Source organism: Bos taurus, chromosome 5, assembly GCF_002263795.3.
Source record: "Bos taurus isolate L1 Dominette 01449 registration number 42190680 breed Hereford chromosome 5, ARS-UCD2.0, whole genome shotgun sequence".
In the NCBI taxonomy this organism is placed as follows: Eukaryota; Metazoa; Chordata; class Mammalia; order Artiodactyla; family Bovidae; genus Bos; species Bos taurus.
This window is the reverse complement of record NC_037332.1, coordinates 101,189,850-101,203,712: the sequence shown is the minus strand read 5'-3', so window position 1 is coordinate 101,203,712 and position 13,863 is coordinate 101,189,850. Positions and strand designations below refer to the sequence as shown.

The window sequence follows — 13,863 nt, the reverse complement described above, 5'->3', positions numbered from 1 at the left end:
TTAATATTTTTAATAATTTTATTCAAGTTTATTTTCTCTTGACATTGTACATAGAATGTTTCTATCTAAGCGACACGTTAATCATTTATCTACCGGGTCTATGATATGGAGAAGCAGCAAAACCATGCAATACTACAAAAACTATATGTTATGTACTGAAAAATGACAAAGTGGGTAAAAAAAAAAACTGAAGAAGTAGGGGCAAAAGCTAGACATTGCAAAGGGATTGATTTAAGAACTACTCATGTCTATGGGTTAGCTGACAATGGTTGGACAAGGAGTTCCCTCCCACCCACACATTCTTTGCTTCCTCTTCCTTGTTGATCACAGACCACTGGGTCCCTGCAAATTCACATTATCACAGGGAGGAAGGCGGAAGTAGTTGGAGCGTCGGAGTCGCCTTGGGGGCAGACCAGCCTTCTGACGGCAGAGTTCATCTAGAAGAGAAGCAGAGCATGTTGAGATGAGAATGTAGGAAGGTGGCCAGGGCTCCAAGAAAAGAGAAGAAGAAAGAGGAGACTGCAGGGTGGTGCAGTGAAAGGGTTGAAGAGAAATAGATCAGGGTTAGAACCTAGGATCTGTAACTTAATGGTTATTTACTCCCTACCAGAAAGAGTCTTTTCTGAACCTCACCATCCTTTTCTGCAAAACAAGCATTGAAATACCTGCTTCAAGAATGTAGTTGAAAATGAAAGACTGGATGCAAAAGAACTGAGCACAGGTGGTCAGTTCTTATTCACACCTTGCTTCCAATTCTTCTAATTGTGGACTTATTAAACAGCAGGGAAAAAAAAATTAGGTCCAGTCATTCAAAAGTGTTTACTGTGTGCAAATGGCTAACTTTAGCAAGTCCCCCGAGACACTTGAAAGTGCCTCGAGTCCCAGATACTCATCCTCAGTGTCAAGGTGCTTCCCTTGCAGGTGGCTTGCAGAGCCAATGAAGGCAAGGGGTAAGTTTCCTTCTGCGAAGTTAAGTACAGCTCTTACTCAGAGGGGGTTGGTGCAAGGCCGGCAGCTGAGTCAGAGTGGCTTTTGCATGTGGTGACTTTGACGACGGCAGCCATCATCTGGGGCTGGGCCAGGGGAAGGTGAGAAATAGTGTTTTCACACCATACATAGTGTCTAACCACACATCTGGACTCTTGTAATTTTTTTTTTTTTAATAAAATCTTTCTACTTTGCTCTACCTCTAAAATTTCACAATAAGCAAGGGAAATTATTCTTGGAATTGGTAGACTACTGTAAAGGTAGCTGGTGTTCAGCCAATGTCTAAGTGACTTTTTATGTATCCAAATGTTATAGTCTCTAAATTAGTGGCTTTTTCCCCACCTGGGCTTATGAACATGGCTGCAGGACTAGTAGAGATTGTTTGTTTTTTTTTTTGAGATTGTTATTTGTAATAGTGGACTTGGCTTTTTATCTCTGGTGAATGATCTTCAAAGTAGCAGAGCATCCGAATGCACTATCTATACATAAAAGAAGTTAGGGGTTGCTGTCTAGTTGGAAAGGGATTTAGCGGTGCTTTCTTAAGGGTTATCAATTTTTTAATGTTAATAATGGAAGATAATTGCTTTATGATGCTGTGTTTCTGCTGTATGACAAAGTGAATCAGCTATGTGTTGTTTACTTGCTCAGTCATGTCTAACTGAGTAGCCTGCCAGGCTACTCTGTCAATGGGATTTCCCAAGCGAGAATACTGGAGTGGGTTACCATTTCCTTCTCCTGGGGATCTTCCCAACCTAGGGATCAAACCCGAATCCTCTGCATTGGCAGATGGGTTCTTCATGGCTGAGCCACCAGGGAAGCCCTATATGCATTCATATATCCCCTCCCTCTTCAGCCTCCCTCCCTCCTCCTCTCATTCTACCCATCTAGGTCATTACAGAACACAGAGCTGAACTTCCTGTGCTGTACAGCAGCTTTGAGGGTTATGAATATACCAAACATGGTGCTTTCTTTATATTGTTTATTGGGGTAACTAGGTGGAGCAGGAACTGATGGAAGTCGGAGAGCAGCCTAAAGCTCCTCCTCCACAGCCACATCTTGGATCTGTTAGCACCTTGCCCCAGTTATCAGTTGCTCTCATTATTGTTCCTCCCCATCAAAGCTAGTCTTACCTTTCATAGCTTCGTGTTCTTTACAGACAAGACGGGAGCAGATCTCATTGTTGATGACGTACATACGCCGTGAACTGCCATAGATCCAATGTCATGGTGCAAGAAGGATATGGAAAAAGCATTGAGAGGGAGAACTAGCCTCTGCCTGAGATGCCTCTTTCAACTCCTGGAAATACTTGGATTTCCTTAAGTATTTCAGACTTCCCACTCCCACCCCTTCAAGTAGTGTAGAAGATAGAATGGTATCGATCACGCTTGTTAGTTACAACTTTGCACATTCCACCTAGACTCAAGCTCTAATACTTCCCACACTACTCCCTACTATTTTCTACCTTCACACTTGCATCTTCAGCTCCAGCTTATTTCTTGGATGTGATGAATTTGATAAACCAGTGTTTCCCTCATGACCATCCTTCCTCTAGTACTCACCGTCCTTGCCTTCAGCATCTACATTTGTTAGTTAAGCTGTTCCGTGTGCCTCAATCCAGACTCAAGGTTCTTTTTTCCTTCTATCATAATACACTTCCCATTACTTATTTCTCAGGTCTTAAGTCTATTTGCTTTTTTTTTAAATATTTTTATTTTTTAAAAAGCTTTTTATTTTGTCTTGGGGTAGAGCTGATTAATAATTTTGTGATAGTTTCAGGTGAACAGCAAGGAGACTCAACCATAATATACCCGTATCCATTCTCCTCCACGACACTGAGCAGAGTTCCCTGTGCTATACCTTAGGTCCTTGTTGGTTCTCCATTTTAAATACAGCAGTGTGTACATGTCCATTCAAAACTCCCTAACTATTCCTCACTTGCATCCTTCCTCAGCAACCGTAAGTTCATTCTTTAAGTCCGTGCAGACTCTAGGTTCTAATTGGCACCTTCGGAATAGCTTAAAGGGTGATGCTTAAAACTTCTGCCCCCTTAGAGGCTGAAATTCCAGAGCGGGTGCTCATTAAATGGTTACTGACATGAAAGCGCTATCATGGGTGGCTCTCTGGGTGATATGGGACCCTTTACCTGGTGAAGCATATCTGATGGAGGCATTGCTTGATTGGCCGATGCACGGAGTAGAGTCTTGTGCAGGCAAATTTCTCATCCCGGCACTCTGAATATACCCACCATAAAAAACACATGGTTAGAGGAATGGAGGAGGAGATAGAGAGCTGGGAAAACCTACAGAGTAGTCTCTACAGAGGATCACTGTAAGCTGGGGTATGTTCTTCCTGTAACCAATACAAAGCAATAATGTCCATCTCTTTGTGACCCCATGGACTGTAGCCCTCTAGGCTCCTCTGTCCATGGGATTCTCCAGGCAAGAATACTGGAGTGGGTTGCCATGCCCTCCTCCAGGGGATCTTCACGACGTTGAACCCAGGTCTTCCGCATTGCAGGCTGATTCTTGACCAGCTGAGCCACCAGGGAAGTCCACAAAGCAATAATAGATGTTGGCTAAACAATGAAATTTAGGTGCTTCCCTACCTGAAAGGAAAGAGAATAAAATAGTCCCTGTGGGTTCTTCTAGGAAAAAGTCCTTCTAGGGTTAGACAGGTGGCAACATGAAAGATGAAATGCTAACAGTCATATTCTGAAGAATTTGAATTCTAAAGTGGGTCACTATTTCTCTGTTGGTGGTTTTTAACCCTAGCTGCACATCAGAATTACCAGTATGTTAGAGAAAGCATGACATCTACAGTAATGCTGAATCCTTGAGGTCACTTCCTGACCCACTAACAAACAGATGATGTTCAAAGTTAGTTATGGAGAGGACTGTTCTGGGACCATGCAGTAGTGATCCCATCTTTTCCCCATGACCTTTAGAATAGGAACTCATAGACACTGAGGTAGGGTGGGAGGGATATGAAGACTACAAATATTCTTTGAAAAAGAATTGGAAATAAAACTAGAAGATGTACCAAGTATTCTCCCAAGAACAAGGAGATTAGGCATCTTCAGAAAGGAAAAAAAAAAAGCTTAAGAAAAAGACAGGCAAAAGACAATCATACCTGTGGTGGTATTTTTGTCGTTGAGTGAGGCTGAAAGGAGGAAATTTTATTCAGTTATTACTGGTTCTAGAAGTCACTGCCCTGTAACTGTCATGCCTTACTTGAGACCCACGTGTGTGCTCAGTCATGTCCGACTCTTTGTAACCCTGTGGACTGTAGCCCACCAAGCTCTCTGTCCATGGGATTTTCCGGGAAAGAATACTGGAGTGGGTTGCCATTTCCTTCTCCAGAGGATCTTCCCGACTCAGCGATCGAACCGGCATTTCCTGCATTGAAGGTGGTTTCTTTACCCCTGAGCCACCAGGGAAGCCCCAGTCCTAACCTAGGGGCAAGTTAAATACTGGCTGAGTTTGTAGAATGGAGAGTAAGTCAAGGAGTAAGATGCATCTTGAAGAAATGGACTAACCACGGGAGTTAGCTGTAAAATGTTATCGGAAGGATTGCTAATAGGATACTATAGGAAGAATGTTAGCTGGGTGATCTCATCTATCCCCGATTTCTTTGTTTCCACTGCACTGGTTCGTAACTGCAGCATGCAGGATCTTCACTGGGGTATGCAGACTCTTAGCTGTGGCATATGGGATCTACTTCCCCTACCAGGGATCGAACCCAGGCTCCCATGGTTTCAATCACAGGTTTATATGCTGAGAATTCTCAAACTTCTATGTCTAGCTCAGAACTTTCTTCTAATAAGCTCCAGGTCTACAAATTCAACTGCCATTTTCTGGAAGAGCTCATGGATTTTTTTTTTTTTTAAAGATCCTTGCATGTCTCAAACTGCCTTCTTTCCCTTCACCAATTCAAAATGTTCAGTGAATGGTGCTACCATCCACCCAATAGCTACCATCTATCTAATAGAAAACTGGACTTCCTCTCAACAGTCTCTGCTCCCTGACAGCTCATTTCTCTCCCATACCTCTAACAAAATAATTCAGGATATCATATTTTATTGGGACTAGGCAGCAGTGTTCTTGCTGGCTTTCCAATTCAATAATCTGCTTAGAACTTTCCTTTGCATGAACTGTTCTCTGGCTGGTTTTCATTTCCATCCTAAGCCTTTGCCCATATTGTTTTCTTTACCTGAAAGCTCTTCGCCTTTCCATTCACTTAATTCACTTCTATTTGTTTTCCAGGAATCAACCTAGTCAATGTGCCCTTCAGAAAAGCCTTTAACTCTCAACACTGAATATAATCAAGGACTCTGAGATCTCACAGCTTCTTTTGCTTGATTATATATGTTTGGTGAAACTGAATAAAATTATCCATTCCTTTGTCTTATCTCATCTGTTAGACAAAAGATGTTTAGAAGAAAATCAGTTTTGTTCACCTTTACCTTTACCCATTCAATCTTGGAAACTTGGAGAGAAAAATCAAACCTTGGCAGTTTATGTATCAAACCACAGTTCTTGCTTGTTAGGGGCTCAAACATGTCATTAATTTAAATTAAACTGTTGGACAAATGCTCTGCATAACATGTAGTCTTATTTAGGGTTCTTCACCAGCTGTACTGTCTTCCATCATGGGTATTGCGGGAAGCCCAGAACAGCCCCCATGGCCCTGAGGTCCCAGATCTGAACTCACCCAGGTCATCGGTGGAAGGCTGGATATCAGCCAGAACTGAAAAGGCACAAAACAGTGATGTGAGAAGGTCTCCGGATTGACAAAGGGGAAGGCAGAGTACAGGAGGGAGAATGTGGGTAACAGGAAAAAGCTGAGGCAATGGCTGGGTTTTTTATATTGTGTCCAGGGGAAGAGAGTTCATTGAAGATAATTTTTTTGAGCATTATTTGGCCTGTTGACATTGGAAGTCTTTATGTATGTTTTTTAAAGCTATGAATCCACTTTTTTTTTTTTTTATGAATCCACTTTGCTTCCTCTTTTTTAGGGGGCCAGGAGCATCTTTTCTTTCATCCCCTTCCCAGTGATAAAAATTATAAGATTAATTCAAGAGCTAGAATAAATACTGTGACTATTAACATGAAACGTGCCATTTTTAAGAGCTGGAGTGAAACCTACCTGTTTCATCTGTAGCAGGATCATTCACCAGATCTGTAAAAATACGATAGATGCAGGGAATGGAAAAATGCAAGCAGGAAAAACAGCAAAGGGAAAAACAGGGTGAGGCATGATGATCTAAAAGGAGGCAAGATTGAAGCGAAAGAATGCGGACTCTTGGGGAGAAATATAAGGGACTATCACAGAAGGAAAAGGAAGTGGCAAAAAGATTGGGCATGTTTATAGCCTTGGTGGCATCTAACATAGACAACAGGGCTCTGAATCTGTCTCTCTCTCTTTTTAAATATATTTATTTATTTGGCTGTGCCAGGTCTTAGTTGCATGCAGCATGAGGGATCTAGTTCTCTGAGCAGGGACAGAACTTGGGCACCCTGCATTGGGAGCGTGGAGTCTTAGCTACTGGACTACCAGGGACGTCCCTGAAACTCTTTAATAGTCTTCCTCTTACTTTATACAGACATCATCCTGAATCCTTCTAGCCACAGTGTGAGAGCAAGGAAATAAAAGAATATCTTACTAGGATCTTCTGTGAATGTTTCTGAAGTCACTGTGGTCACATCATCTGCATAAAAACAATCAGAAAACACTTTCTGAGCATTCTCTTCCCCTCATCCCCCACCCCTGCACTCCCAAGAAGTGAAATTGTCAAGCACAGAAGCCATCATGTAGTAAGATCCTAAAAGGATTTTTCTTTGTTTCCCAACCAAAGTCCTTTCCCCTGTAACCCAAACAAATGTCACACTTTTCCTACTCCCATGAATATACTCATACAATCCTAACCCTAGACTGTCCCTTTCCCATTGTTCTTATTTAGAGGAATGAATGAACTACGTGGCCATCAGATAGTCTACTGATTAAACTTTGGTTCAGCATTGGACTGCAAGAATGACTTCATCCTAACAGATAATAACTGATACAGCTAGTTAGGGATTACTATGGGCTTGCTTTACAGATGGCAAAACTGAGCATCAGCAGAATAAATAACTCATCCAAGGTCATAGAGCTTGTTGATGGGCTGATGACCTCTTTGTGATACTTATTTAAATGAAAATTGTCTTTCTCAAAAAGACTGTGATTTTTTAAAAAAATCTTTTGACTGTGCTACTGGGCATGTGGGATCTTAGTTCCCCGACTAGGGATTGAACTGGCACCCCCTGAAACGGAAGTGCAGGATCTTAACCACTGGATCACCAGGGAAATCCCCAGACTGTGATTTTTGACATTCGTGATTTTGATATTTTTGGATATCTGATGATACTCTCTACACAGAGTTCACAAGAGGTTACATTGGTCGTTTTCTGATGCTCACAGTGACAAGTGAGGTAGAAAGAGAGGAGAGGAGGGGAGATGCTTTGCTCTTGACCCTTGGAAAGTAAAGACAAAAGAAGTGAAAAATGGTCCAGGTCTTAAGATGGAAGATATTTGGATAAATTAAGAAAACTTCATCTGAAACTGTACATAACAGCAACTCCTGAAACAAATAGTCTCTGTTTTAATAAGCAACACAAAAAAGCAGTGTGAAGAACTAGACGTTTAACAAACCTCCCATCTGTAATGAACCTTCACTGTAAAAGGCTTATAGTCATTATCGGTTTTACCCACTAGAGGTCAGCAAATCCGCATAATACTTTGCCTTGAGGTCTGCATGCAAGTGTCAGATTTACAATCTGGTGAGAATAGCATTTTTATAAAGCATATCAGAGTTACTGATCCTTGTACTAGAAGCAAAACACAAAACATTGTAAAGGAATTTCCCCTGCTTATTCCTCACTCATCTTTTAGAAAAAAATTCCAGATAGAAAGGCATCAGATGGGACAGGAACCTTTTTAACATCTTTTTTAACACTTTTTAACATAAGCTTTCTTCTTTCCGAGCAGATTTTGATAAAAAGGAATTCAAGTTTGCTCCAGTCCCACAGGATAAATGAAAAACCACTGACCCGATTCATTCCAGAGGCTGTAAGAAGGGAGTGGATTTTCTCCGGGGTGTAGCCAATTCCTGTCCTGTTTCCATTTCTCTCCAGCTACATTCCAGTCCAACCACTCACAGAAATAGAGGAAGCAGTGGGTGAACAAAGGGTTTGAGAATATCCTAGCTGTGTTTTTAGAATTTCAGGCACAGTACTAGTTTTCTGTATATCCCTCAGTTTACCCACCTTTTCCATGAGCTACCTCCATAAAAGCTTTATTAAGGACTTATGAAGGTTTTCTGAGAAGGAATCTTATGGAGACATTTTCATCAGCTCTTACAATATTTCTGCTCAACAAGCATCACAAAGTCATAAAATAGGACTGGACCTTAACCAGCCCAAAGAAAGGAATTTGGATTTGTAGTTGTGCTAGTGCTGGGACTTCCCAGGTGGCTCTAGTGACAGAGAATCTGCCTGAAATGCAGGAAACATGGGTTCGATCCCTGGGTTGGGAAGATCCCTTGGAAGAGGGAATGGATGCCCACTCCAGTATTCTTGCGTGGGAAATCCAATGGACAGAGGAGCCTGGCGGGCTACAGTCCATAGGGTCACACAGAGTCAGGCACGACTGAGCATCTGAGCACAGCACAGCACAGGGCTGAAATAAAATCTGGGTTCAAAAATGTAAGGATTCAGACCAGAAAAGAGCAAAGGGTTTTCTGTATTTTTATTTTTTCTACCAAGATGCACAGTAAGAAATTATATTGTGAGCCAGTATACACATATAAAACTGAAAGAAGAGTAAAAATAATACTTCTGTCATCTACTTGCAGTGTACTCTATCTTCTAAGAAATATTTATTTAGGCTGTGCAAGGTCTTAGTTGAGGCTCTTAGGATCTTAGTTGTGGCATGGGGGTTTTGGTTCCCTGACCAGGGATCAAACCTGGGCCCCCCTGCATTGGAACCATGGAGTCTTAGCCAGTGGACCACCAGGAAGTCCCCAGGGTACTTTGTTTTTATTTTAGTCTATCTTAACTCATTAAAAGCACCAGTTGTGACCTACTCATTAGATCTTTCGACTCATTAAAGGGTTATATACTGTAGAGCTCTCAAGGGTTGGGAAAAGCAAGAGAAATTATAATTATGTTGATGCCAAGAGGCAACTGCAGATATTGAATCGAGCTGAAGGAAGCGGACCTTTGGAAGCCAAAACTTATGGATTCTGTCTCATTGAGCCACAATTTCTCTGTAGGACTGGGAAGACTTCTTTTTCTGTCTGCATTTTAGTTTTTCCACTCTTACATAGATAGGAAAATCCTGTTAGGAGTAGCAGGCGTTATCCGAGGGTGTGGAAATGAGAAGGACATAGAGATTTGAGTGAAGTTATTTCAGTAGTGAATGAGAAAGTTTTATGAATGGGATGACAGGATTGTTGAATTCAATTCTATTATTTTACACACCTGGGCACTTCATCTCTGTATGGTATGACAAATTCTTGGAACTCTGACCATTTGGTTCCATTGTCCTGATAAGAACCCCAACAGAGCCCAGATCCATGGGATCACTTACCTCCTCGCTGTCCGCTGACCCCTAGGGGTGTCCGGCCTGCACAAAGGAAGGAGAAGTATGTGAATGCGTCCAGCTCTATACCTCATAAAGCTTTTCTGAGACGAACCAGAAAATGATGGGAAAATTGCTGTACTTTATCTTGCCATGTTTTATTCTGTTACAGCTCCATATAGAAAGAGGCAGACTGTTAGTATTACACACAGACCTGGAAGCACTCAAAGACAGGAGACTGCTGAGCACAAAGGGGAGCCCTGACTCAGGAGGCCTCTTGTTCTCAGTCTGTCCAGAAGGGGTGGGGTCCTGTCCACCCTCAAGGCAGCAGCCCTTCCTGATGGCCTGTCCTTCCGTCCCCACAGCCAGCCCCTCCAGCTACACTACTGAAAAAGACCCCAAATGATTATCTCACAGTCTGTGTTGGGCAGAATAAGAAAGAAAAAAAGAAAAAAGAGTAAGATTTTTTTTTTTTTTTTTTTCTGGAAAGTCCAAGGTTCACAGAGTGGCCAGTCGTCTAGTTCAATTCTGTACAATCTATGAAGATCATTTTCCTTTTGCCTATAGAGGCGGCAACATTTTCTGTATGCGCGTGAATCTGCTTGTGTGAGTCTGGTGCTTGTGTTTGTTAGGTTAATATATCCCCACTGTTTTCCTTCACAGTTTTAAGATGTGGTGTGTGCTCAGTCACTCAGTCTGACTCTTTGTGACCCTATGGACTGTAGCCCGTAAGGCTCCTCTGTCCATGGGATTCTCCAGGCAAGAATACTGGAGTGGATTGCCATGCCCTCCTCCAGGGGATCTTCCAGACCCAGGGATTGAACTTTTATCTCCTATGGCTCCTGCATTTCAGGGCAGGCAGATTCTTTACCACTGAGCCACCAGGGAAACCCCTTCTTCATGGTTTAAACTTGAGTTTCTTGTGAGGAAGTCCTTATGTCTGTGTACACAATTGTATACATCAGCTTCTCCTTTTGCTTTCTTTTTTCGGGGGCGGGGGCGGGGGCGCAGGGAGTTGCTGGGATCTTAGTTTCCTGACCAGGGCTTGAACCTGGGCCATGGCAGTGAAAGCACTGTGTCCCAACCACTGGGCCACCATGGAATTTCCTCCTTTGGTATTTGTTTCCCTGTTTGTACATTTATGAGAGTGGCCCTCTTGGTTAATATGCATTTGTGTGTATCTTAGTTTTGCTTTAATTTCATAACTCTCAGGCTGCCTGCCTTCCCCCAGATCTGAGGTCATCTCCAATCACATCCCTCTAATCGCAAAGTCTTTCTTTTCTCTCTCTCATTTTTTGGTCATGCTGCAAGGCTTACAAAACCTTAGTTCCCCAGCCAGGAATTGAACCTAGGCCCTTGGCAATGAGAGTGCAGAGTCCTAACCAGGGGACTGCCAAGGAACTCCCCGTGTTCTTTTACTTCTCTTTAATGGGAAATTCTAGAATTAAATAGCAAGCATCTCTCCTCCCATTCCCCTTCAGCCTCCTTCCATCCTCCCTCTAACATACACCTCCACCCACCTAGAGGAGCTGACATTTTAGGGAGAAAAGAAAAAAAGGTAGGGACTCACCAGAGGACATGATGAGGGCGGTGAGAAGCAGGAGCACTTTGGGTCCAAAGAACGCCATGTCTGACAGGTGAGTGGGGAGAGTGGAGACTGTGATCAGCACTTCCGCTCCAGGCAAGCATATCTATAGGATGCCTTGCTTTCCAAGGTCTTTCCTGGTCCCCCATAAGTCTCAGACCCTTCCTCTCTTTTCTTCCAACACTTCTTCAAACTCTCTTCTGTGATCATTTGCCATTATTCTCACCCCTTCTTTCCCAGCAATTCAGGAAATTTTATACTGATGGAATCCCCATCCACCCCATGGCCTCTTTAAACCCTAGTATCTAAACTTTTGTTTTTATATCTGTTACTTTTTTGAAAAAAAATAATATCTGCTCATCTAAGTTTCTCCTCATTTGAATTCCATGGATAATTGGGATGTCTAAATCAGTGACATTCTCCATTGCCTGCTTCCAGCCCTTTAACACACACACACACACCCCCCCTCCCTCTGTCTATTTAGGGTTTTAGACAATCCAAGCCACTCACTGTTGATGGTTCTCTGCTCTTTCCACCGAGCCCTTTGGTTGTTGAATGTGTCTCTCTCCTTCTCTGTTCCACTTTGGCTGGGGTGTAAGATGAACAGGGCCACTCCCTGGAAAGGACTTCGAATTTGGCCTACTCTGAAACAATGAGATGAGGGAGAGCAAGGAAGAGAGAGAGAGAGAGGGAGGGAGGGAGGGCGGGAGGGGGAAAGCCAGGCTAGAGGAGTCTGATTCAGTGCTACTATGATGCGGGGAGGATAAGGGCGATGGGGCTTTGCAATCACTCACACCCTCGTTCCAAAGGTTATGATCACACTGATGAGAGATGGTGCTGCTGCCTTGACGGGTTGGCTCAAGCTCATATATGCCTTTCTTCCATGAACCACCATCTGGCCCCAGTCTCACTTTGTCCTTGGGTTACTTTTTACCTAAAGAGAAAGAAAAAAAACAAACCCGCTGAATCCGTTTCTGTGTCTCTGGCTGTCTTCCATATTTGAATCATTCTTCCAACCCCCTTTCTCACTTTTGTCTTCTTAGAATTCTACTCCCCCAAATGTCTTTGTTTCTTTGTGTCTCTCTTTTTTCTTTTCCTCTTCTTGACCCACACATTTAGCCTCCCCCCGCCCACCCCCATAATCTCATTTATTGCCACATCCAAGCAAACAGACACCACACGAGTTTTGTCCAGGAGAAGGGCTGGCTGTCTTAGGGTTAGGGAAAGTTAAGGAATATAGGACCCTCATCCTTTTGTAATGTGGAGGAGCTTCATGAGAGAAGACGCCAGCCTTAGGCTGTCTTTTGGTTTTGTTTAAGCTTATGTTAAAAATCTTGGTTTCTTGCCTTTGAGGACAAAAATGCCATCAGAAGGCCAATGAAAATTGGGAGCCAAGTTCATTCTGCTTGCTTTGTTTCCCATCATATCACATAATATGTATATAACACTTTCTCTGATCCAGGAGCTATAAAAACTTTGTCTTTGCTCTTATTCCTAGAAACTCTCATGCTTAGACCATTACAACATCTCCACTTCAGCAAGAATAAACTTGAATGACAGAAATGCAAATCTGAAAATCTGACCTCAGGTGCACTAGCAGGGTGTCAAATTCAAGTTATCTGTTAGCCTCCTTACTCTATATTCCGTTCCCTAAACAGCTAAATTAGAGAAGCATCCAGGTAGACCCAGGTGGCTCAGTGGTAAAGAGTCTGCCTGCCAATGTAAGAGGCTCAGGTTTGATCCCTGGGTTGGGAAGATCCCCTGGAGAAGGAAATGACAACCCACGCCAGTATTCTTGCCTGGAGAATCCCATGGACATAAGATCCTGGTGGGCATCCATGGGGTCAACGAAGAGTCGGACATGACTGAGCAACTGAGCACCAGCACCAGCACAGGTAGACAGAGCAGATAATACTAATGTGTTACGGACCAGAAGAAAGAAGAAAATTAATGATGTAAGGGAAGAAGGGAGGAAGGAAGGAAGGGAGCGGTCCTGAGGATGGAAGAGCTATGGACATAGAAAGAAGCAAATAGCACCTGTGGTTTCTCTTTGGAAGCTGTACCTGCTCCATCTCTGAACTACACGGGTTCTGGTTAGTTCCCAGAACAAATCTGTGGGCCAAACCCAAGTCTTCCTCACCAGCCTGGTCCAAAACTTGATCTTTTTCCATCTGTTCCATAACGAGAGTGCAGAGGCTGCAAAACAGATGTCTGGGGAGAGCCAGAGCAAGGAAAGGCAGGGTGGTGGGTGTGGGGAAGGAACGAAAGCAGACGCAGAGCAGAACTCAGGCAGGACGCACAATAGAGGGCCTAGACACACTCATGTTTTCCGTGAAGCACAGACAGATGGAGGAACTGAACTCCGGCCAGTCGTTTGGCAGGGCCGGCAATGACCTCAACTTGCTGGCCCAGCCAGAGACTGTAAGACTGTATCTCCGGAAAACCTCCCCAGGCAGTAGGAGGGGGCGCTCTCCTGGGGTCCCAGGGGGCGGGGAGTCTGAAGTTAGAGCTGAGAAAACAGGGACAGAATGTTCAGAGCAAGCAGAGGGAGAAGGCAGGCAGCGAGTGGGACCTCAGAAGGAAGGGAGGGGGGAAGCTGGAAAGAAGGCGGGAACTAGTGAAAGCAGAAACCACCCTGTATTCATGCTGATCCTTCAAGGATGTCATTTATTTGC

At 43.4% G+C, this 13,863-nt stretch overlaps 1 protein-coding gene across 3 annotated transcripts; it reads right to left on the bottom strand.

The window, feature by feature from the left end:
* On the bottom strand, positions 1-11,760 carry MFAP5 (microfibril associated protein 5). 3 transcript variants are annotated; one of them, NM_174386.2, is given in 10 exon segments: positions 1-437; positions 2,118-2,191; positions 3,131-3,218; positions 4,117-4,146; positions 5,698-5,733; positions 6,133-6,165; positions 6,650-6,694; positions 9,613-9,648; positions 11,174-11,233; positions 11,699-11,760. In NM_174386.2, coding segments are annotated over 9 exon segments (513 nt in total). In that variant the 5' UTR covers positions 11,232-11,233; positions 11,699-11,760; the 3' UTR covers positions 1-324.
* Positions 11,761-13,863: the final 2,103 nt, after the last annotated feature.

Coding starts and splice junctions, on each gene's coding strand:
- MFAP5 (XM_005207048.5), bottom strand. CDS start 11,231: ATGGCGTTCTTTGGACCCAAAGTGCTCCTGCTTCTCACCGCCCTCATC. Junction 9,649..11,173: donor CGCCCTCATCATGTCCTCTG/GTGAGTCCCTAC, acceptor TCCTTTGTGCAG/GCCGGACACCCCTAGGGGTC. Junction 2,192..3,130: donor CATCAGATATGCTTCACCAG/GTAAAGGGTCCC, acceptor GATCTATGGCAG/TTCACGGCGTATGTACGTCA.